The sequence below is a fragment of the Mauremys mutica genome, chromosome 5, assembly GCF_020497125.1.
Source record: "Mauremys mutica isolate MM-2020 ecotype Southern chromosome 5, ASM2049712v1, whole genome shotgun sequence".
Taxonomy (NCBI): domain Eukaryota; kingdom Metazoa; phylum Chordata; order Testudines; family Geoemydidae; genus Mauremys; species Mauremys mutica.
In genome coordinates, this window is record NC_059076.1 from 3,368,642 (window position 1) to 3,394,427 (window position 25,786).

Here is a 25,786-nt window from a genome sequence, read left to right on the forward strand (position 1 = left end):
AGCTCATGATCACTTGAACCAAGGTTGTCCCCTTCAACCATTTCTTCTATGAGGTCCTCACTATTCACCAAACCCAAATCTAAAATGGCATCCCCTCTTGTTGGTTCTTCAACTACTTGGTGAAGGAATCCATCAGCTGTCACATCCAGAAAAATCTGAGCCCTATTATTGTTACTAGCACTTGTCCTCCAGTCTATATCTGGGAAGTTAAAGTCTCCCATGATCACACAATTCCCATTAGTGTTCACTTCATTAAAAACATTAAAGAGGTCTCTATCCATATTCAGATCAGATCCCAGTGGTCTGTAGCACACCCCAAGCACTATCTCAGGGGAGGCTCTAGTAGCTTTCTTTCCAAATGTGATTTTTGCCCAGACAGACTCTGTCTTATCCATTCCATCCCTTCTTATTTCTTTACAGTTAACCTCATCATTGATATACAATGCTACTCCACCACCTTTGCCTTTATTTCTGTCTTTCCTAAACAGCACATAGCCTTCAATACCTGTACTCCAGTCATGACTACTTTTCCACAATGTTTCTGTTATCCCTATAATATCCGGTTTCACTTCCTGCACCAGTAGCTCTAGTTCCTCCATTTTGTTACCTAGGCTCCTCGCATTAGTGTACAGACATCTTAATTTTTGCCATTTGGCTTCACTAACATTCTTTACCCAGTTAGGCACAGATATTCTACCACCAGTATCACCTATTAGACTGGTATCTACACTACCCTTCCTCCTTATGTCCATTCTCCTGCCCACGGCTGTATCTTCTCTTACTTTGTTTTCTTCCCTCTCAATGTTAAATTCCGGTGTGGAGATTACCTGGACATCTCCCAACCATCTCCCCCAAATTCCTAGTTTAAAGCTCTCTGAATCAGTTGGGCAAGCCTCCATCCTAGAAGCCTATTTCCCTCCTTATTCAGGTGAAGTCCATCCTGAGAGAACAGTCCTCGGTCCATGAATGCTTCCCAGTGGCCATACATCCCAAAGCCCTCCTTATAGCACCACTGCCTGAGCCATCTGTTGATAGCCATAATCTTGTCACACCTTTGTTGCCCTTCTCTAGGAACAGGCAGAATCCCACTGAAGATCACCTGAGCTTCAATTTCCTTAAGCGTCTTCCCCAGTCTGGCATAGTCTCTCTTGATACGTTCCAGCGAGAATCTAGCCGTATCATTCGTTCCCACATAAAGGACAATCAGCGGATTCTTTCCTGCTCCTGTTAGGATCCTTTTCAGCCTCAGGTCCACATCCCGTATCTTAGCACCCGGCAGACAGCACACCCTTCTGTTCTCCGGATCAGCTCTAGTTACAGGCCTGTCTATTCTTCTCAGTAAGGAGTCCCCAATCACGTAGACCTGCCTTTTCCTGGTGACAGTGTGATTCTCCGGTCTATCCCCTGCTCCCACTGGCTGCAAGTCCTCTCGATTCCTATTCACCCTTGCAATCCTCCACAACCCATCCCGTATCCTCCTGGGGCTCATATTTGGTGTTGTCTCCATTGACTCTTCTCCGCTTCCTGTAGGGCTAGCTGCTCTTCTCTTCTTCCTTGCCCTCTCACCTTCAGCGACCACTTGCTGTGCCTCTTCTTCATTTTCCAACTCTGCAAACCTGTTCCTGAGCTCTATTTCTCCTTCACTGGCCCATCTTTTCCTCTGCCTAGTTCTCTTAGTCACATGCTTCCACCATCCACTTTCGTCACCCAGCAGTCTCCCCTCAGAATTCTTTGGTCCTGCTTCCATCTGCAAGTCTGAAATTGTCCCTTCAGCCTCCTCATGTCTTTGCTCCATCATCCACTCCAACTCCCTTCTAAACTTGACCAGAGTTTCCACCAGCAACTCCAGTCCTTGGATCTTTTCTTCCATCAGCTCTATCAGGCGACACTTCATGCAGACGAAACTCTTTTCAGGTACCCCCTCCAGGATCATGTACATGCCACAGCTTCCACATCCGGTCATCCTCATTGTGTCTTTCACTGCTGCCTCTGTATCGGTCATAGCCTTCCCACCTAACACCTGTTAGTCCAAGAAACACAAACCAAAACAAACCCCCAATAGGCACCAGAACACTGGCAGAACACCACCCACTCCCTTCACTAGCCTGTCAGTTCCTCTGCCTAGGTCTCTAAGTCTCCCCCGCAACCTCCCCCCGCAAACTCCCACTGAAACTCCCGTTTACAGCTCTGTTTGCTGGCTGCTGTGCCGCTGCAGCTGTCTATGCTGCTGCCTGACTGGCTGGCTACCTTTATAGGACCCCTAAGCAGAGAAGCCCTGCCCCCTAAGCAGGGCTCAGCTTCTCTCCCAGCACAGAGGTAGGAGCTGAGGCTGATGGTAAGCAGCCTGCGGGGGTAGTGGAGGGGGCAGTGGTGGTGGTGGGGGTTGGGGTAGCCAGAGGCAGCAGGTCCAACCCCCCATTTCCTGTGATGAGTGGCTTACACTGCAGTCAACCCCAGTGAACGAGCCTAGATGGAGACTGGGCTGTAGCCAAGACTGAGGCTGCTGTTGGAGGGAGTTCTCCTGGGAGGGGGAGGCCCAGACTGTGGGGGTACTGCCAGGGGGCAGCACCCAGTTAAAGGGGCATCGGGGGTCCTGGGAGGGACACGGGCCAGCAGCGGTAAGGTGGATCACCAGCCTGCAGAGGGTTCTCCTGGCTGGAAAATGAGGTAATTCCTGAGGATGACCAGCAGGAGGCGCCGCAGGGGTGAGTCCACACCCTTACACTCCCCCACTGCAACTTGAGACCGTTACTCCTTTTTCTGTCATCTGGTACCACTGAGAACAGCCTAGATCCATCCTCTCTGTAACCCCCTTTCAGGTAGTTGAAAGCAGCTATCAAATCCCCCCTCATTCTTCTCTTCTGCAGACTAAACAATCCCAGTTCCCTCAGCCTCTCCTCATAAGTCATGTGCTCCAGCCCCCTAATCATTTTTGTTGCCCTCTGCTGGACTCTTTCCAATTTTTCCACATCCTTCTTGTAGTGTGGGGCCCAAAACTGGACACAGTACTCCAGATGAGGCTTCACCAATGTCGAATAGAGGGGAATGATCACATCCCTCGATCTGCTGGCAATGCCCCTACTTATACAGCCCAAAATGCTGTTAGCCTTCTTGGCAACAAAGGTACAACACTCATCTAGAGAACTGGAGCTCCCTCCATTCCTCTGACTCCATTTTGTTCACCAATATTGTCACAGAACATGGTTACTGGTTAGGAATCAGCTTTCTTGGAGCCTTTTATTCATTGTGGACAATGTGATATTTCAGGACATAGTTTGACACATGTTCTTACTCCTTGTGACCTGACTTCCACTTATCTATGATGGTCAGTTCAGAAATTACAGAACTAAGAACTAGGAAACATTCATTGATCTATGCAATTACAGGTGTTAATTAGAGCTGAACAAATATTTTAATTAAAAAAGTATTTTGAGGAAATTTGGCCAGTTTTGAAAAACAGATTTTTTGTGTGAAAATGTTTGGATTTTCTTGAGATTTTTGCATTACTACAAAATTTGCAACTAAACCTTTTATTTGGGGAGGGGAGGATCTTATTATGTACTGTTTTTGGGTTCTATTCTACGTTGCTTCTTACTCATCACCATAATATCACGATTCCTTCTGCTTTGCCAATTTTGAGCCCTCAGCTTAATCACATGGTAGCATTTTCAAAAGTGAAAATATTAATTTTGTGTAGCGCCCCTCTCCACCTGATTACCTCCTTTAATGGCAATCCGCTTACATGTTCTGATGGACAGGTCTGGGTTCTTTTGGATCCCGCCACCCACTCAGTAGGGTGAATCTTTGTTCTTTTTTTTTGGTTATGAAATTAGTTGGCGGTGCCTCCACCCCCCTCGCTCCTTCCTGGCAGGGTCACCAGGGCAGCTTGGGCGGAAAATCCTAACTACAGAGGAATCCCCACTTATTTGCCAGATAGTTGGAGACTTCCAAAAGATAACACAACACATAAAAATATATTCAACACAACAATTATATTAAACAGGCAACAAATACAACATAATAGGGGAAACACTATGTTTAGGGTCACCGGTGCCCACACTCAAAATACCCGTGTCTGGATGTAACAAATGTAAAACTAGTGTCCTGTTGGTACGCGTACCTTGTTGGGGCCCTTGATGACCTATACAATTCTCTGCAGAGGTGTAGCAGTGTGGCTGACTGGGTTCAGTACAGCCCAAAAGACCCACAAGTGGGAGGTGGTGGTGAATCCCTCCACAGGTGTAATAAGCGGTAGATTATAAAATCCTCAAACCCTCACTCCCTGGCTTGAGGACACAGTTCAGGGAGTAGAGGGTCCCCAAAACAAATTCCCTGACTAACTAACTAAAGACAAGGCACTCACGAACTCCACAAATGATCTTCAGGGTTGAGGATGACGCTGGACGATTTCAGGGGCTGCTGTCCGCTGGCAGGGATCCTCCTCAGGCAGGAATCAGCCCTGGACTAGCAGTGCTGACCATGTGAGGACTGGTCTCACCAGGGGAGCTGGAGGCGAACCCAGCCTGGCTGGGGAAATTTCTCAGCAAACATAACAATTGGGAATCATCCGTGAGGAAGGAAAACCCAGCTGGGGAATCTGGTGTCAGGTCCCTAGAGGCCAGTTCTCAGGGGGAACCCTGCCTGCAGGCCTGGGACTCACCAGCCCCCCACACAGCCAGTTTGGCCTTTGCCCTGGCTGGCTCCAACCTCTCCTCAAAATGGCTTCTCCCTCTCCTCAACTCCCTGGGAGGGGCATCTCCACTCCCTATTGGTTGCTGGGCAGACTCTGAGGTTGCCTTGGCTCCTCCTCCCTGAGCTGCCAGCAGACAGAGCTCCAGGAATCTCCTTGGGGGTTACACTCTCCCTGGGTGAAAGTCCTTGCCGTCCTCGGCAAGGGTCATTTAACCACAAAACAGCATGCAAGGTCCTCTTCATCAGGTAATAATAAACATTGCTTAATGGACAATAAATGTAATTTACCAACAAGTAGGTATTGCCGTGTCCACATACAATATTAATTTAAAATAACATGAAATTGTTATTCAATGTACATTAATAACATTCTTACTATATTGACATAAATGACTTAACCTTGGAGTCTCCATTGTTAACTATCAGACAGAAACAATAATAGGCCACCCGCACCCATCTGTTTACTAAGTGCAAAGGGACAGAGGTGGAGGTCCCTGGACCGTCATAAGTGAGTTTCTGTACAGGCTTTCGCTCTCGTTCTGAACGTCGAAGTACAGGAGCTTCTTCATTCTCAGGGCTCTCAGCAGTAATGGCTGCAGGACAATCAATGATTTCCCTCTCTGCCGGTTGCATGGATTCTCCCACATCCTCTAGAGGGGGAACCGTACTAGCTGGTAAACCACTTGCCTCTTCAGGCGGTGCCAGCAGGCAGGGGTTATCATGCTCTATTGTTGACTGATGGGGGACAAATGGTGCAGCTTCAGGGTTAAGAATTTGAGCTAGAGGAGGCCCAGATTCTCCCTCTTTAATAGTTTCTACCTCAGGTAACAGCTCATGAAGCATAGAAGGTGTTGGATAATAGGGGAAGAATTCCTCCTCACTGCTACTTTGTGAATGAGGATCATTTTCTCCAAGGGAGGTTAAAGACTCGCTGTCTGCCTCCTCAGCAGATTCAAGTTGTGCAGGAAGGCTTCTTTCTGCAGAAACTTGCTTCCTTAGTCTAGAGCGAGTAATGGGTCGCCGGGAGGGACCACATTCACTATTGTTCTCTTCACCTATCAACTGCCCCACTGGCAAGAGGTGGTTTCGGTGAATAGTCTTACAAACATTTTTTCCATTTTCCATCCTAAGGCGGTATACAGGCAAGTCTGGTAGCTTATCAACCACTATGTAGGTGTCTCCATTCCACCGGTCAGCTAATTTGTGCTTTCCAGTGAGACCTAGATTTCGGATTAAGACTCTGTCTCCTACCTGCAGATCCTGTTCACGGACCCGACTATCATATCTCTGCTTGTTGGCAAGGTTGCTTTTCCTGGCTGCTTGGGAGGCCAGTTTGTAAGCTTCCCGCAAGTCACGTCTAAGATTTTGAATGTACTGGAGATAAGTTGTTTCGCTAGCTTCATCAGAGGATATCCCGAAACATAAGTCAATCGGTAGCCTTGCTTCTCTCCCAAACATTAAATAATAAGGAGAAAATCCAGTGGACTCATTTTTACTGCAGTTATAAGCATGCACAAGGTAACTGACATGCTCACTCCATCTGGTCTTTCGGGATGGATGCAGAGTTCCCAACATGTTTAGCAAAGTCCGGTTGAATCTCTCCGGTTGTGGATCTCCCTGAGGATGGTAAGGAGTGGTTCTGGACTTCCTTATTCCTAAGGTTTTTGTCAGTTCATGAATTAGTCTGCTTTCAAAATCTCTTCCCTGGTCAGAATGGATTCGGGCAGGGAAACCATAATGTACAAAGAATTTGTCCCATAAAATTTTGGCCACTGTACTAGCTTTTTGGTCTTTTGTGGGATATGCTTGGGAATACCTTGTAAAATGGTCAGTAATTACCAATATACTGGAGTGGTTTTTTCTATCAGGCTCCAATGACAAAAAGTCAATGCACACCAATTGCATGGGTGCATCTGTAGTGATGTTCACCATAGACGCTGCCCTTTTTGGCAGGGTCTTCCGCTTAACACACCGAGAGCATCGGTTGCAGTGGTTTTCCACAGATGCCATCATTTTGGGCCAATAAAACCGGTCTCTGACCAATTCCAAAGTCTTGTCTACCCCCAAGTGACCATGATCATCATGCAAAGACTTCAACACCATCTCCTGGTATTCTCGGGGTAAGACCAGTTGTTTTCGCACATGGCCCCTTATAGTCTGGATGGTCCGGAACAACAAGCCTTTGTTGACCACTAAATGATCCCACTCTTTTAAGAGAAGAATTGTGCTGGGGGGAAAGTTAGCCTTGGATATGGGTTTCTCACCCTTTTCCACAGCTTCCAGCACAGGCCTAATGTCTGAATCTTTCCACTGAGCTCTTCTCAATTCAGTCGGAGTTAACTGGGGCAATTCAAAAGTCTTTATCCCAATGAGGTTGGCATAAAGTGTAGGTATAGCCTTGTCAGATACCCCCAGTGTATCAGCATATCTTTCATCATTTACATAAGGGGACTGCAGTTGTCCTATTATGGTCTTGCAGGTGGCACGAATAGCAGGAGAAGGTATTTCCATCCACTCAGACTCTTTCTCAAGTGAGTTATGAGGGCGACGGGACAATGCATCTGCATCTGCATTGGTTTGACCCGAACGGTACTGCAGCTTAAAGTCATAAGCAGCCAAGGCAGCCATCCATCGCTGACCAGTAGCATCTAGTTTAGCTGTGGTCTGCACATAAGTAAGTGGGTTATTATCGGTTTTTACTACAAAGGTCGCTCCGTACAAATAATCATGAAGTTTGTCCACAACAGCCCATTTGAGAGCTAAAAACTCAAGTTTGTGCACGGGATAGTGTCTTTCCGATGCAGTCAGCCCTCGACTGACAAAGGCCACGGGTTTCCATTGATTCTCATAATTTTGATAGAGAACTGCTCCTAATCCATCAAGACTGGCATCTATGTGAAGTTCATAGGGCTTGGTAGGATCTGCAAAGGTTAATACTGGTGCAGTAGTGAGTTTCTCAATAAGGGTATGGAAAGCGTGGTTGCATTCCTCGGTCCAACGGTCCCCAAAGGGCTCATTCACCTTGAAATACCTCTCAGGAGGACTCGCAAGCTTATGTTGGGGTGATCTCTTCCACGTTGGGGGGTAGCCCCTTGTCAAATTGGTGAGAGGTCTCACAATGGAGGAGTAATTTTTTACAAATCGGCGGTAATATCCACAGAAGCCTAGGAAAGACTGTAAAGCTTTCAGGTCTTTGGGTATAGGCCAGGTGGTTAGTGCCTCAATTTTCTCTGAGTCAGTCGCCACACCTTCTGCCGACACAATATGGCCTACATATTTTACTCGGGTCTGACAAAATTGACATTTATCAAGTGACAGTTTCAACCCACTAGCTTCCAGGCGGTCTAACACTTTCATTAGTCGAACTTCATGCTCTTCCAGAGTCTTCCCAAAAACAATTAAGTCATCCAGATACACCAGCACTTCTAACAAATTCATATCCCCCACCGTCTTTTCCATCAAACGCTGGAATGTAGCAGGAGCTCCCGAGATACCTTGGGGCATCCTCTCAAACTGGTAGAATCCTAAAGGGCAAATGAAAGCTGTTTTCTCTTTGTCTTCAGAGCTCATCGGGATCTGGTAGTAGCCGCTTCGTAAATCTAAGACAGAGAACCATCTGCTTCCTGCTAGGCAAGCTAAGGCATCATCTACCCTGGGTACAGTGTATTGATCTGGGATGGTCCTTTTATTCAGTGTGCGATAGTCCACACACATGCGCACAGCCCCATTTTTCTTTCGCACCACCACAATAGGGGATGCATAGGGTCTACGGGATTCAGAAATTATTCCTGCTTCCAATAGTTCATGGATATGCTTTCTCACATCCTCAATGTCTGCAGGTGCCAGTCTTCGGGACCTTTCCCTAAAGGGCCTGCCATCTGCCAAACGAATGGTGTGTTCCACGTTAATGGCACACCCCACATCCCATTCCTCAGTGGAAAACACATTAGGTCTCTCACTTAGCTGTTTTTTCAGTCGGTCTTTCCAACTGGGAGATACAGGAGAATCACCAAAATTAAAAAGATCAGGATCCAATGCCTTACAGGTCTTTCTGGATGCAATTGCAGGGCTCACGACACTCACGACACTCTCTACCCTATACAATCGTGCCAACACCATTCCTTTCCTGATGGCTATGGGATGGTTGGTTTCGTTTCTTACTCTTACCACAATGCCAGCTTCCTCCATCTGTGGTAAGGATAATAAACCTCTCTGAACCATCAGACCACTAGGGAGGTTATCTCCATCAGAAGGCTCCATCATCACTGTAGGAGGAAGGCTGCAACTATGCTTCTCAAGTTTTCCTCTCAAGTCAATCTCACCATGTGGGGGTATGGACAAAACAGCTTTGGATACTCTTACAACTTTCCCTAGTGAGTCATCGACAGAGCTATCATGGTCATAATACATCCTGGATTTGCCCAGGTTTGGCTCTCGCCCTGGAGGGCAAACCATGCCTGGGGTCTTCTGGCCCAAACGACCACAAAGAGTGGCCAAAGACTGGAACATGTTGCTGTTGGTTCCAATCAATATGGGAATGCCATCAGAATTTTGCGTCTCAGGACAAATCAAAGCCAGAGTATCACATTCCTGGAGACATCCAGCCAGTTCTGCAGGAAAACTTAGAGTCACTAGTACATACCCATCGTACGGATAACTAGCATTGCTAAGGCCCCATATTGCCAGTCCCTCTAGAGGATAGATCTTCACTTGAGGCAGGAATTGCCGATGGAACTCTCTAGTAATAATGGTGACCTGAGATCCACTGTCGAGCAGGGCCCTACAAGGAATTCCTTCTACCATCACATTAACTACTGCTTCTGGGCCTATCAATCCCTCTGGGAATGGGCTCCAGGAAGGCTGTTCATAGCACAACTTAGTGGAGCTCTGCCTGTGACGACTCCCAGTATGCTCCCTTTTCCGTTGTGCTACTTTCTCTTCGTTCCTCGGGTTGTCACACTGGGTGGAAATGTGCCCATCCTCACCACATCAGTAGCAGAATCTCTTGTTCCTTGGGAGGGTCACCAAGGTCTTCTTTACAGGTTCTCTGTTGGTGTCCTCTCTCCCTGGGCAAAAAAGAGGGTACTTCCTTTCCATCAAAGGTGGTGGAAGAATTTTGCTAGGTGACCCCTGAGGCATCTTACTTGTCATAAATTCAGTGAGCTGTGCTGTCAAAGTTTTAAGCTGTTGATGGAGGTCCTCAGTGGTGGACAGGCAAGGGTCATCCTTCGGTTTGTTAGGAGCAACAGTCCTGCTCAATGAGATCTTATTCCTCTCTCTAACAGTTCTCTTTTCCTCCTCCTCTCGGACTTCTCGCAGCAATTTATGGAATTCTGGAGGGCTGTCCAATCGGTCCACGAGTTTCAATTTCATAACTAGTAAGTCATCATAAATGGCACCTCGTATGACCTGTTCTAGTCGTACTCGGTGTTCCTTGCTCCTCTCAGTGCCTTTACGGCGGATGCACAGTTGAAGGGATGGTTCCAATCTGTGAAGATAGGAAGACAGTTTTTCACCTGGCTGTTGGTAACAGGACCGAAATTGAAAATAGAGGTCTTCCCCTGTCTCTAGGCTCCCAAAGGCATCCTCCATCGCCGAGAGATAGTCATCAACAGTGGCAACAGGCTTGCTGGCTTTTAATGCATAGACTACATTCCCTGCAGGTCCTCGCAGGCTTTCTGCCACACGTTTCCTCTTTTCAGCCTCACTACATTGCCATTCCTGCATCACCTGATTTAGTTGATGCCTCCAAGTGTCATAGTCATCTTCCCCTACAGGCACTGGTTTAATACCTGAAAAGAACTTCAGCTTTCGGTAAGGGCCCGATTCATATGCTGTCTTTATGGACTCCCCTATTGCTTGTCCCATAGCAAAAATTATTTGGTCCGTAGAACTGGGGTGAGGTACAGGACTACTTCCCAAAAGAGTCCTTAATTCACTCATGGTCTTCCCTTCCTGCCTAAGAAAATCTCTCAATTTGGACTGAAAATTGATAGTTTCAGATGGTGAGGCAGGTGGGGAGGGAAAACGTGATTGTGCTTGTATGGTCACCTTCCATCCATCCTTCTCTCCATCTGGCAGAATTACATGGGGAGTCACCACAGTAGACAGTATAATCTTGCTCTCTACAAGAAGGGATAAAGTAGCTTCCCCTTTTCCTTGCATCTGACTCTGAACCACACAGGTTCCCCATTCTTTAACATTAGCAATCTCCTCTTCAATTTTTCTGATGTCCCATTCAGTGGGTACATTCGTGAGCAGGAAGTGGCGTTCAGGGTCAGCCCCCTCCAGCTCACACCAAGTCACAAGCTTCTTCTGGTAATCCATACTGGGAATTTACGTAATTTACCAGGAAGACAGCAGGGGTGTATATAAGGTCTGAGTTTAAAAGACGGGATCCCAGCGGTGCCTCCAATGTAGCGCCCCTCTCCACCTGATTACCTCCTTTAATGGCAATCCGCTTACATGTTCTGATGGACAGGTCTGGGTTCTTTTGGATCCCGCCACCCACTCAGTAGGGTGAATCTTTGTTCTTTTTTTTGGTTATGAAATTAGTTGGCGGTGCCTCCACCCCCCTCGCTCCTTCCTGGCAGGGTCACCAGGGCAGCTTGGGCGGAAAATCCTAACTACAGAGGAATCCCCACTTATTTGCCAGATAGTTGGAGACTTCCAAAAGATAACACAACACATAAAAATATATTCAACACAACAATTATATTAAACAGGCAACAAATACAACATAATAGGGGAAACACTATGTTTAGGGTCACCGGTGCCCACACTCAAAATACCCGTGTCTGGATGTAACAAATGTAAAACTAGTGTCCTGTTGGTATGCGTACCTTGTTGGGGCCCTTGATGACCTATACAATTCTCTGCAGAGGTGTAGCAGTGCGGCTGACTGGGTTCAGTACAGCCCCAAAGACCCACAAGTGGGAGGAGGTGGTGAATCCCTCCACAGGTGTAATAAGCGGTAGATTATAAAATCCTCAAACCCTCACTCCCTGGCTTGAGGACACAGTTCAGGGAGTAGAGGGTCCCCAAAACAAATTCCCTGACTAACTAACTAAAGACAAGGCACTCACGAGCTCCACAAATGATCTTCAGGGTTGAGGATGACGCTGGACGATTTCAGGGGCTGCTGTCCGCTGGCAGGGATCCTCCTCAGGCAGGAATCAGCCCTGGACTAGCAGCGCTGACCATGTGGGGACTGGTCTCACCAGGGGAACTGGAGGCGAACCCAGCCTGGCTGGGGAAATTTCTCAGCAAACATAACAATTGGGAATCATCCGTGAGGAAGGAAAACCCAGCTGGGGAATCTGGTGTCAGGTCCCTAGAGGCCAGTTCTCAGGGGGAACCCTGCCTGCAGGCCTGGGACTCACCAGCCCCCCACACAGCCAGTTCGGCCCTTGCCCTGGCTGGCTCCAGCCTCTCCTCAAAAATGGCTTCTCCCCTCTCTTCCACTCCCTGGGAGGGGCATCTCCACTCCCTATTGGTTGCTGGGCAGACTCTGAGTTTGCCTTGGCTCCTCCTCCCTGAGCTGCCAGCAGACAGAGCTCCAGGAATCTCCTTGGGGGTTACATTTGTAAAATCCCAAATGTTGAGAATAAAAAATAGGTGATGTGAAATTTTGAAAAATGAAAAATTTGCCCATTTCAGAAAAACAACAAAACAAACACCTCTTTGATATTTTTATTTAATGTTAAAATGTATTTTCCAGCCAGTTCTAGTGTTCATGTACTGATTAGCATAAATACTCATCCAATGAGCAATCCTTACTGCCAGACCAATTGCATTAGAGCTGTGCATATACAAAGAAAAGAAGGAATGATGCATTTGGTATCCATACACTGCACATCTTTAGTGTGCTGCTGGCATGTTGCACATGCCTTCAGCCGGAAGCAGCCACATCCTCAGGAGTTACTAGCCACTTTAACAATGAAAAGCAAAGTGGCTTCAAGCCACCTCTGTGTGAGCTCAGTGCAATGAACAGCCAGACTCACATGGGCAGGGCTGGGCCCCAATGAGAGGTGCTATCTCCCCCCATGCCATATCTCAGGGACACAGCGTGATTGGGGAGTACACCCAGAAGAAAGGGTGGAGCTTCCCAGTGAAAGAGGTTGTGAAAATGTAGATTGGGGCCTCCATACCAGGTTGATAAAATGACACCCGGCCCTGCTCATAGTCTAGATACACCCCGATCCTCCCGGGGCTCACAGTCAGGGGCAGGAGGATATCCGGGGAAGTGCAAGCCCGGAAATGGCCCCCACACTGATCCATGGCCCAGATCATCTCCTCAGGAGAAAAGTTGATCCAGCCTTTCCTCCTGACAGACTCTCTGGCCACCCCCACAGCCCAGGTCCTACCACCTTCAAAGGCTACCTCCCAGTAGTGTTGCCCCGAGGTGAACCCTTCCAATCCCAGCACGCAGGTTTCACAGTCAAATCTCCCAGGGTTGTCAGGCACATCCTGCCACAGATCCCTCCATTTCACAGATCGCTGATTCTCAGAGACCAGGAGGCAGGGGTGAGCCGTGTCCGGATCCAGAATCACCATCGCTGCAGAGATGTGGCAGAGCATCAGGGGCAGAGCCCAACCCATAGGGGCTGTTTCCCATCCTACCCCCCAGCTCTACTTAGCTAGGACACTGATTTCCAGCCTCTACCTCCTGGGGACCTGCTTCTCTGCATTTCACTGCAGCGCTCCTCCCAGGCACTAGGGGCAAATGATTCCCCTGAAAGAGCTGGAAATGCCTCTAGCTTCCATTGGGCCTGTCTGTAACCTCTACCGAGGGCACTCTGAGGAGTGAGCACAGGTGTGACACACACGGTCATCATTTCATCCATTACATTAACTCAGTAGTCACCTACCACAAAATCTGTGCTGTGGGGCCGCTCCCACATCTCCACAGCTAACACCACAACTGAGTCTCCAATCTACACCTGAGTTGGGAGCCCTCTATTCTAACACCCACAGAGTCGTATCAGGCTCAAATTTGGTAGATTTGGTCTGGGTCTGACGTAGAATTTTTCTACCAAATTTGAACTGAATTGGCCAAAGAGCTACTGATTGACAGCTCTGTAAAAACAGAGATTTCACCAGAGTCCAAAAAGCATTAAGACAATTACCCACAGCCAGTTAAGGTAATTTACAGTTTCCTAGAACTCTTCTAATTCATGAAGTCAATTAACAACACAATACATGAGAATTCACCATGTGTGTCCAGTAAAACCCCAACTCTGAACCATAATTACCAACTTCTGTCAGCACCTACCCCCCTGAACTGACAGCGGGTAAGTTCCCGGCCTCAGGAGCACTCTAAGGTATTGCAATTACACTGGAGCACTCGTGACTCCATAGTTAAGTGTGAGCATTTGTTTCATGCAAGGAAACTGAGGACGAATCTGGCATTTTTGCTGACCATACTGCTCTTTCCCTGTGACTTCTGGCATGTGTGCATCTGTGGGCAGCAGAGTGGTGTGTGTGTGTGTGTGTGTGTGTGCATGTGTGTGTATCTGTCATTAAAATACCAGCTTCACTTACCTGAATTTTTGCTGACTTTACTCCAGCCTGAAATCAAACACACAAGAGGTGAGCAGTCCCCGGAGCATGCCTGCTGGCATAGGACACAATGTCATATGCGGGAAAGGAGGCACATGGCACTTACCAAGTTCAGGCAGGGATTTCTCTGCAAACAAAGAGACATGAATATGCAGTGAGTTCTACAACAGCTCCTGGGTTAGGGAATGTGCCTTTAAAGGGCCACTTTGCCCTCTCCACTGTGCTATTTGCTGGCCTCTTTCTGCCCAGGTCTCCTGGCCTGAGCTCCATCCTCATAGATCTCTCCATGGATCACACACCCCTTCTTGGCATCTGACCCTCGCTGGGCTCCCATGGCCCTGCCCTAGCCAGGCTCACCTGTGGTGTAGTTTTTACAGAAACTCATAGATTCACAGAGTTTAAGGCCAGAATGATTGTAGTCTGACCTCCAGTATATCACAGACCTTAAACCTTCACTCAGTCACCCCTGTACCATGCATGAGGCTATGATTTAGTCACAGTTATTTTTAGATAAAGTTGTGGACAGGTCACGGGCAATAAACAAAAAATTCACCGTGACCAGTTCATAACTTATACTATAGGTCGTCTTCTTCTTCTTCCTCTTATTCGCTCCCAGTGGAGCATAAGGCGTCAACCATTGTCCTCCATTCATTTCGTTCTTGAGCGAGGCAGCAAATTTCATCCCACTTCATTCCCATGCCTTTCATTTCCTCTTCAATGGTCCTTCGCCACGTCCCCAATGGTCTACCTCTCCTCCTTCTTCCTTGTGGTGTCCATCGTAGGGCAATATTAGGGTGTCTATTAGCACCCATTCTCAACACATGCCCCAACCATCTCCATCTACGTTGTTTGGCTTCATCCACTATGTTGTTAATGCCCGTTAATCGGCTCACTTCAACATTGGTGATACGCTGAGGCCAGTGTATGTTAAGAATTCGCCTAAGACACCTTCCTTCAAAACCCCGAAGCCGACTTTCTATCTTCTTGTTGGTCCTCCATGTTTCCGCTCCATAAAGCAACACAGAGCGGATGTTCGACCTGTAGATCTCTACCTTGGTTTTCATTTGCAAGATGGCCGACCTCCAAATGTTCTGAAGTCTATAGAATGCAGTTGCTGCAAGACCAATTCTCGTAGATATCTCCTTCTGAATATTACCATCAGCTGATATGTAACTACCAAGATATTTAAAATCGTTCACCTCCTCCAATTCCACGTCACATACTACTGTCTTCGTCGAGCTGGCTGTTTTTACTTTCATTGTTTTGCTCTTACCATTGTGGATATTAAGTCCCACGCACCTTGCTGCTCTACCTACTCTATCAGTCTTCTCTTGGAGGTCCATCTGAGAGCTTGAAATCAGGGCGATGTCATCCGCAAAGTCACAATCTTCAATATGACCAGAGGGTCCCCATGCGATCCCTCTTGGCCTATCTTCGGTGGCTTTCCGCATCACCCAGTCTATAACCACAAGAAATAGGATGGGCGAAATAACACATCCTTGTCTAACTCCCGTTCTCACATGGAACCACTCGCTCCGCTGTCCTTCATGGCGAACACAACACTTATTATCGGCATACATATCTTTGAGGATGTTAATAACTTTCGGAGGGAATCCATATGTTTTTAGGATATTCCAGAGAGATGGATGGTGGACGCTATCAAATGCCTTCTCGAAATCAAGGTAGTTAATGAACAGTGTCGAGTTCCATTCAAGGGATTGTTCCATTATCATACGTAATACAAATATCTGATCAACGCATCCTCTCCCACTCCTAAATCCTGTTTGTTCTTCCCTCAGGATCTCTTCTACTGCTTGTCTTATTCTCTGTAACAGGACTCTGCAGAAAACCTTCCCGAGCACTGATAACAGGTTTATACCTCTCCAGTTATCACACAAAGACAAATCACCCTTCTTTGGTAATTTCACAATGATACCTTTCTTCCAGGCTTCAGGTACTTTCTCTTCTTCCCATGCCTTGTTGAATAGCTCCTCTAGAATCCGGCACTCATATTCAGGTCGGCTTTTAGCATTTCTGCGGTTATTCTGTCTTCGCCTGGTGCCCTATTTTCTTTTGTCTGTCTAATGGCCTCTTCAAACGTCAATCAAATCTCCAGAAATTCACAAAATCGTGGGTAGCCAGCCAGAGATGCCAAATATGACAAACAGGGATCAAAGCCGAAAGGAAGTCCCTGTTTCGATGGAGTCTCTGGTTAAACCCAAAAAACAAATAAAGATAGCGGTATGGAATGTTCGAACAATGTATGAAACAGGGAGAACAGCATTAGTAACAAAGGAAATGAGAAAATATGGTATTAACATCCTTGGGATCAGTGAGATGAGGTGGACGGACACTGGTATGTTAACACTGGACTCTGGTGAGACAATTTTTTATTCAGGACGCACAGATGGATATCACCATGAAGGGGTGGGCATCCTTGTCGACAAACAGATGAGAAAGAGTTTGTTAGGATGGAGTCCTGTTACCTCCAGAATAATAAGAGCGAGATTCTTCTCCAGATATGCGAAGACCACCATCATCCAATGTTATGCACCTACTGAACAAGCCGAGGAAGAGGAAAAAGACTTGTTCTATATCAGACTTCAGGAAGAGATACTTAAGACCCCATGCCACGACATCCTGATTTTGATGGGCGACTTCAACGCTAAAGTCGGTTCCAATAACGACGGGTATGAAGGATGTATGGGGCGGGAAGGAGTTGGAGAGAGAAATGATAATGGTCATTTGTAGATTTATGTCTTGAGAATGGACTGGTGATAGGTCAACAGCGGTTAGAGGAAAGGATGGGAGAATATTGATAGAAGAGAAAGAACAAATTAATCGATGGGCAGAGCATTTTAGAGAGACTCTAAATAGACCAAATCCTGAAGAGGTAGTTGTAATAGAGGAAACGAGTTTTCAGATGGAGGTAGAACAAGGGCCTATCACAGAGCGAGAGATAGAAGAGGCCATTAGACATACTATAAGTACCCCTAAATAAATCTTAGGGGGGCCGCTACTGGAGAGGGGGCATGGCCAGTGGCACCAGCTGCCAGGGGCCACTGAGCAGCAGCTGCTCTGGCCGCCCAAGGGACCATTGCTCAGGTGGTCCCTGGGACCAGCTGCCCTGAGCCACTCCAGCAGTGGCTGGCAGCCAGTGCATCTGGCTGTGGGGTTGCCTGAACAACTGGCTGACCTCATTTGAAGAAAAGACGTTGAAAAACTGGAAGGGATGCAGAAAAGAGCCACAAAAATTAATTGAGGGCTGGAAAAAATGCCTGACAGTGAGAGACTGACTTATAATAATGGGATTATTCACACGCTTAAAATTAAGCCTGATTCTAGCTGAATTGGGGCCCTGATCTCTGGGCCTCAGTTCCCTGAGTGTAAAATGGGATAAGAAAGGGTTACTCACCTTGTGCAGTAACTGCAGATCCTCGAGATGTGTCCCTCTGTGTACTCCACTCTGTGTATTCATACCCCTGGGCCTCACATCAGAGATTTTAGGTAGCAGTTTCTGTTTGGCCCATACATACACTCTCCCCATCTTGTGCTCTGCATTGGGTCAATATAGTGCTGTGCAAACAAACTGCCCCCGGTTCCTTCTCTACCACAGAGCTCATAGGTAAGAGCACCAAAACAGAGGGGAAGGAGGCAAGTAGTGGAGCACCCACAGGGACACACCTCTCAAAGAACCACAGTTACGGCACAAGGTGAGTAACCCTTTCGTCTTCTTTCAGTGGTGTCTCTATGGTTGCTCTGCTCTCAGCAACGCTGCAGCAGTACCCTTAATGGAGGGGTGGAGTTTCAGAGTCGAGTCTAGTACTGAGCATCAGACACTGGAATAAAATATAGCACCGGATGCAGGGGTGCCGGAACAGGGGGGATCAAGGGGTTAGGCCCTCCCTCAACTTTTTGGCAGCTGTAAGGTCAAGTGTGGGGGGATAGGAGTGAGCCGCAAGCAAGGTCTTGTGGGGAAGGAGGGGTCAAATTGGGGTTTTGGGGGAAGGGTTGGTGCAAGGTCAGGGGCTTGGGGAGATGAGGTAGTGTGAGGACAGGGCCTTGGGGGGAATGGGTGGCGTGAGCACAGGAAGAAGGGGCAGGGGCGGTGCCTCGGGGGGGGGGCATGGCATGTGGGGTGGAACCACAGTTCAGGGGCCTGTGCCCCCCCCCACACTTTTAAGGTGCTTTTGCTGAGTTGTGGGTGACTACATGATGTTCAGCAAATGGGTGAGCAGATGTCCAAGTTTCTGCTCTGCACATGTCTGTGACTGGAACATTCTTGAGTAAGGTGGTGTAAGTAGAGAGAGATCTCCTGGAGTGAGTTTGACCTATACAGGAAGGTTGAATGCCATAAGTGTGATAGCAATGGGTAATGGAGTCTGAAATCCATCTAGAGAGTCTTTGTTCAGAGTTTGAGGGTGGTTGAGTGAAGGGAACTCCTGAGCAGACATTCTGAGGATCTTTCCACTAGTCAAGGGAGTTTTTGACTGTTGAGGGCATCAATAGAAGTTTGTTTATACTGTGTGTGCCTGGTATGTATACTGTGCTGAACCATCACTGAAGGCAGTACTTGTGGAGTCTCACGTGATTTATTACAAAGGTGGCTGCTACCATGTGTCCCAGTAGTTGAAGACCAATTCTGACCAAGGTCTGAGGGTGGTCAAGATTAAGTTGTCTATAGTGTTGAACCTGCATAAGGGGAGGAAGGCTTTGGCGTCTGCTGCATCTAGGTAGGCCCTTATGAATTCCAGATGTTATACTTGAGTTAATATGGTCTTTTGAATGTCTACTTTTAGAGACAGTTGGAGAAATAGGTCCACAGTCTTTTGTGAGGGTGTCAAAGCATCCTCAAAGGAGCATGCCTTGAGCAGGCAATCATCCAGATACAGGAATATTATCACTCTTTGTTTGCGAAGGAGCACTGCAACCACAGGAAGGACCTTTGAGAACACTCTGAGTGCAGACAATGAAAGTGGTCTTGTCCCAGAGTGAATACTAGAAACCTTCTGTGGATCGCGATATGGAAATAAGCATCTTGTAGGTCAAGGGTCGAGAACGAGTTCCTATGGTCCAGAGATGGGATTACTGCTGCAAGAGTAGCCATCTTGAAGCTGTGTGTCATTACAGATCTCTTGAGTGATCTTAGATCCACAATGGGTCTCCAATCACCATTCTTTTTCAGTACCTGGAAGTACTTGGAGTTGAAGCCCTTCCCTCTGTGTTGAGTAGGAACTGGTTCTATAGAACCTTATGTTCAGAAGATAGGTTGTTTCCTGATGTAAAAGCTGCTCATGAGACGGGTTCCTGAGGAGGGCCGGGGTGGGGGGTAGGCAGGAGTGAGGGAGGTAAAATGGATCGAATATCCTGTGGAGATAATCTCCAAAATCCACTTGGTCCCAGTTTTGATGAAAAAGAGCAAGGCAGTTGCCAAACTAATGGTGATTTTGGGGTTTTTGCAGCAAATTAAAATGGGGGTGGTAACTCGGGGCCTCAGACAACACATCAGAATTCATTCATAGATGTAGATGGCTGTAATGTTGATGATTGTGGGGCAGTTGATCTTCTATTTATTCATTGTGTTTTCTGTTGGGGTTCATAATGCCTCTGGGGAGGAGAAAATTTATGAGGCTGGGATGTCTGTCATCTGTGATTTATTATATTTCCTTTTTTGTGCAGTTGCATAAATTCTCAGTGAATGCAAAGTGGCTTGTCATAAAGAGGTAGTTAAGGGTTAATGCCTCTTTTACCTGTAAAGGGTTAAAAAGTTCACCTAGCCTAGCTGACACCTGACCAGAGGAACCAATGGGGGAACAAGACGTTTCAAAAAGAAGGAGGGAAGTTTCCTTCGTTTAGTCAGTTTCAGTTTTGGCCGGAGTGAAAAAGATCAAGGAACCAGCCTCTTATCAGAGTAGTAAGTTTTAGAAAAGAATAAATAGGTTTATGTTTATTTTCTTTTGTGACTTTGTCTTTTGCAATTAGAGGAATAATCAAATTGGGAATTCTTTTGTGTACTAAGTTTTTGCCCAGGGGAACATCCTCTGTGTTTTGAATCTGTTGTCTGTGAGAGTAGCTGGTATGCTAATTGCTCCCAGAGGTTTTTTTTCTTTTACTTTTTTTTCTTTAATTAAAAGTCTTATTTTTAAGAACCTGATTGATTTTTCCGTGTGTTAAGATGTAAGGGGATTGGATCTGGACTCACCAGGAATTGGTGAGGGAAAGGAAGGAGGATGGTTAAATTCTCCTTGTATTAAGTTCCAAGAGGTTGGATCGGTGTCCACCAGGAAATTTTTGAAGAAGTCTCTTAAGACTACCCAGGGAAGGGAGTTAGTACTTGGGAGTGGTGGCAACAAAACCAGATCTAAGATGGTAATTCAGCTTAGGGGTTCACATGCAGGTCCTCATATCTATACTCTAAAGTCCGGAGTGGGGGTGAAACCTACGACATGGCTCTAGAGTCTTTTAGTTTGTGGAGGGATTCATCTGTCGAAGAAAAACTCAGTTCTCGCTTTTTGTTTGGGTGCAGCAAAATCAAAATACTTTATTTATTTCTCTAGTGAACACAAGAGGGAGAGAGTGTCAGGAACTGGGTTGCCCCTTGTCCTGGACGGATCTCTCTCAATTAGTAAACAATCATAACAATGTTTATACCTTCTTAACAGACAGTGGCTAGCAAACCTGGAGACAGTAAAAGTAAACATTTGCATTTGTTTATACATAAGCCTATTCGTTATCTTATTTGTCTGCAATACTAGAACAGAAAACAAGACTGCAATTCACAAGGTCGTAACGACTCTTCACACAATTCTCTCTGTACCACATATCTCACAGCATGCAGGGTCACATCTTAACTTCTGCTATATTAGCTAACATACATTAAGATCCCTTCAAACCTTTATTAATTAATTCTTGGCCTCCACACATCCATTTTTTCTGCAAATGATTTGGATCCTTCAAATGGAAGGACCTCCACAGTAGACTAGACTTCCCTTGGAAAGTCAGAAAGGTGAAGCCAAGAAGCCCTCCACATGCCCACTGCTGTTGAGATGAAGCAGGCAGCTGTGCCAGCGGTGTTTAGAGAGGGGCCTGCAACAATGTCCTTGCAAGAAGCTGCCCCTCAGCAATGATCACCTGAAGCTGCTGGGAGATGGTCAGTGAAGGTGTTTAATGTAAAATAATTGATATGGTTGTATTTCACCATAAGAGCTTGGTAATTAGCAATCCTAAATTGCAGGGACACCTAAAAATATGATTTTCAAGTTGTTTTAAGTTTTTGCCATAGGATGTTGTTTTAACACGGTGCTGTCTGCCATAGTTTTACAAAAGGTAGATATGGTTTTACAAAAGGTAGATCTTGCCAAACCAACCTGATCTCCTTCTTTGAGAAGGAAACAGGTTTTTTAGACAAAGGAAATGCAGTGGATCTAATTTACCTCGATTTCAGTAAGGTATTTGATACGGTTCCACATGGGGAATTATTAGTTAAATTGGAAAAGATGGGGATCAATATGAAAATTGAAAGGCGGATAAGGAACTGGTTAAAGGGGAAACTACAACGGGTCATACTGAAAGGTGAATTGTCAGGCTGGAAGGAGGTTACTAGTGGAGTTCCTCAGGGATCGGTTTTGGGGCCAATCTTATTTAATCTTTTTATTACTGACCTTGGCACAAAAAGTGGGTATGTGCTAGTAAAGTTTGCGGATGACACAAGGCTGGGAGGTATTGCTAACACAGAGAAGGACCTGGATGTCATACAGGAAGATCTGGATGACCTTGTAAACTGGAGTAATAAGAATAGGATAAAATTTAATAGTAAAAAGTGCAAGGTCCTGCATTTAGGGATTAATAACAAGAATTTTAGTTATAAATTGGGGACACATTAGTTGGAAGTAACAGAGGTGGAGAAGGACCTCAGAGTATTGGTTGATCACAGGATGACTATGAGCCGTCAATATGATATGGCCGTTAAAATCTAATGTGGTTTTAGGATGCATCAGGCAAGGTATTTCCAGCAAAGATAAGGAGGTGCTAGTACCATTATACAAGGCATTGGTGAGACCTCATCTGGAATACTGTGTGCCGTTCTCGTCTCTCATGTTTAAGAAGGATGAATTCAAATTGGAACAGGTACAGAGAAGAGCTACTAAGATGATTCGAGGAATTGAAAACCTATCTTATGAAAGGAGACTCAAAGAGCTTGGCTTGTTTAGCCTAACCAAAAGAAGGTTGAGGGGGGATATGATTGCTCTTTATAAATATATCAGAGGGATAAATATTAGGGAGGGAGAGGAATTATGTAAGCTTAGTACCAATGTGGACAAAAGAACAAATGGATATAAACTGGACACTAGGAAGGTTAGACTTGAAATTAGACGAATGTTTCTAACCATTAGAGGAGTGAAGTTCTGGAACAGCCTTCCAAGGGGAGTAGTGGGGGCAAAAGACATATCTGGCTTTAAGACTAAGCTTGGTAAGTTTATGGAGGGGAAGGTATGATGGGATAGCCTAATTTTGGCAATTAATTTGGCAATTGATCTTTGATTATCAGCAGGTAAGTATGCCCAGTGGTCTGTGATGGGATGTTAGATGGGGTGGGATCTGAGTTACTACAGCAAATTCTTTCCTGGGTGCTGGCTGGTGAGTCTTGCCCACATGCTCAGGGTTTAACTGATCGCCATATTTGGGGTCGGGAAGGAATTTTCCTCCAGGGCAGATTGGCAGAAGCCTTGGAGGTTTTTCACCTTCCTCTGCAGCATGGGGCACGGGTCACTTGCTGAAGAATTCTCTGCAGCTTGAGGTCTTCTGTCATAGGTTTATTCCCCACTTGGAACTTTAGCATCCACAAGATGGGGACCTACATGGATTCCTCTAAACTAAAATCCTAGTTTAGATCTGCTTCTTGCTGCCACCAGTCAAGTTTTAAGTGTCTGACACACTCCCTGTTCCCCCAAAACTTTCCCTGGGGAACACAGATTCAAACTTGAATCTCAACACAAAGGGAAACAACCCATTTCCCCCCTCCCCTCTCCTAGTGCTTAGGAGAGATACCTGGATTCAAATTCCTTGAATCAAAACAAAGAGGGATTCACTTTTCCCCCCCTCCCCTTCCCCTGAAAATCCACACAAGGGAAGAAATCAATCAAGTTCTAAAAGAAAAGATTTTATTAAAAGAAAGAAAGAAAGAAAGTACACTATCTCTGTAATACCAGGATGGAAAAATTTACAGGGTCTAACTTATAAGAACTGGAGAGGCTTTCCCCCCCTCCTTTCTCAGAATAATCAAAGTAACAGCAAACAGAAATAAAGAATTCTTCAGCAAACACACAATTGCAAATGCAGAAATTAAATTATAAGACTAGTCCGCTTTTCTAATACTCACTAGACTGAATAGAAGAAAATACTTCAGGAAAACTTGGAGAACTCGAAGATATGTCTGGCCTCTCTTAAAGCCAAAGAGAGAACACAGAGCCAACAAGGAACACAGACAAAGACTTCCCTCCACAGAGATTTGAAATTATCCTGTCCCTTGATTGGTCCTCTGGTCAGGTGTTCGTCAGGTTACTGAGCTTGTTAACCCTTTACAGGTAAAAGAGACTTTAACCCTGCAGCTTGAGGTCTTCAAACTACAATTTGAGGACTTCAATAACTCAGACATAGGTTAGGGGTTTGTTATAGAAGTGGATGGGTGAGATTCTGTGGCCTGAATTATACAGGAGGTCAGACTAGATGATCATAATGGTTCCTTCTGACCTTAAAATCTATGAGTCTATGAGTCTATGTTGATTTACAGCCTTGTCCTATCCTGATGAGCAACACTAGGGGCCCTCAAGAACTGGAGTCTGTAGGCTGCCCACGGGTCCCCGTATGGTCACTGAGGGAGTGAAAAGGGCATTGATGGGTGCACCCAAGGGTGTCCGTACCAACTGCATGGATCATGTCTCTCATGGTGGTAAGATGGTTCTGCAGAGATTTCTGGGTGGGACAGAGAACCTTCCAAGGAGACTGAGGAGAATTTGTCATCTTCATCTTCATCCTCCTCATCGTCACTTGGAAGAAGTGGAGCTGTCATGGATGCTGTGGGAGACTCCACTGGTACTGCATATATGTCTGGGCACCGAGATGTGGTCAGGACCAAGAACGTGTCTGTGCCGAATCAGGGCGACTCAGGCATCTCTGAAACCAGCAAGTCTTTAGGAAAATGAAATTCCTGTGATACCAGAATAGCAGGTGGTACCACTGAGGTAAGCTGAGTGGAATGGCTGATGTAGAAGAAGCTGACAGTAGTGGGAGACTTTTGCACTCTGATAAATGGCCAGTAGTGTTGTTCTGGTCTTCGGCAGAGTCAAAGTAGTGGTATCAAGGCCCTAGAGCACTATATCAGAGATGAGCTAGAGGAGCTGGTTCTCTCTTTACCACCCCTTTCCCCTGCCCCAATGGTACCGAACTCCCATAGCCTGTGCCCATTGGGTTTTTAGGCTTACTGATGGTACCAGTACCCAAGGAGCCAGTTGTCTCGTGGGTACCCAGTTGTAGATCAGTCAGTACCAAGGTGGTTGATCTTGTTGAGTCTCATGTCTTTGTGGTAGATTTTCTACCCAATGACTTGTAGCCTGCTTTTTTGTGGCTTTTTGAGAGGAATCCAAAAATTTCCTCTTCAAAGCTGCCATAGAGTGTTGAGCCGAGAAATTAGGTGGATTCGGCCACTTTGGAGACTGTTGTATGGGGGTGGGTGGGGTGTGTGTCCCAGGGCCAGGGTCACAGGCTGAGCCGAGTGAACTTTCCATCATTAGTAGTCATAGTTTTAGTTCAAGGTTATTCCTAGCCCTTGATATTAATTTCAGGCAGAAAGTTCACTTTTTAGGCACGTGTGACTCTCCAAGACAGCGAATGCAGTGGGAATGTACATCACTGACTGGAATTGCTTCACAGCAGGAGAAGCAACATTTAGACCTGGAAGAGCCAGGCATACTTTGTCCAGGTTTCACTTCCTCAGAGGGAGGAGACAAGAAAGAACTGCGGACAGGGAGTTCGCTAGTCTTATAACAAAATAAAGAGAGGGGATTGTTTTATTGTCCTTTTTTTTGGAGAAAAGGGAACAGAAGGGGAGTATTAACACTAACTGACTGAAATGCAATGAATGAACTCTAATAACTCAAAACAGAAAGTAAAATACAGATGAGGTATTCTCAAATCGGAGGCTGCTGAGGCTCCATCTCAGGTCAAGGCGGTTGAGATGGAGCTGAGGGCAGTTTGCCTGTGCAACACTATAGAGCCCTAATGCAGGGCACGAGACAGGGACAGTGACTGTGGGGGCTGAATGGACACTGCTACCTAAAATTTCTGACCTGAGGCATAGGGGGCACAAAGCGGATAGGGAGCTGCAGACAGGGTACGTTGAGAGGGAGAGCAAGAGATACCGCTGCTGAACAGGTTACCAGGTCAGAGTACTAGCCATTGGTGTGAGTGAGTGTGCTCGACTGTTTGAATTTTAATTGTGATTCTGATTTCAGGTGACTTCAGTTTCAGTTACAGC

At 46.3% G+C, this 25,786-nt stretch overlaps 1 protein-coding gene across 1 annotated transcript in view; it reads right to left on the minus strand.

Moving 5' to 3' along the window:
* Positions 1 to 12,370: 12,370 nt before the first annotated feature.
* The window catches only part of LOC123371949 (butyrophilin subfamily 1 member A1-like), a 42,986-nt gene continuing 29,570 nt past the window's right edge, over positions 12,371 to 25,786 (minus strand). The window contains exons 8-10 of the mRNA XM_045019864.1: positions 14,360 to 14,380; positions 14,236 to 14,262; positions 12,371 to 13,250 (exon numbers count right to left, since the gene is read on the minus strand). Coding sequence (XP_044875799.1) covers positions 12,748 to 13,250; positions 14,236 to 14,262; positions 14,360 to 14,380 — 551 coding nt within the window. The 3' untranslated portion in view covers positions 12,371 to 12,747. The remainder of the gene's footprint in view (positions 13,251 to 14,235; positions 14,263 to 14,359; positions 14,381 to 25,786) is intronic.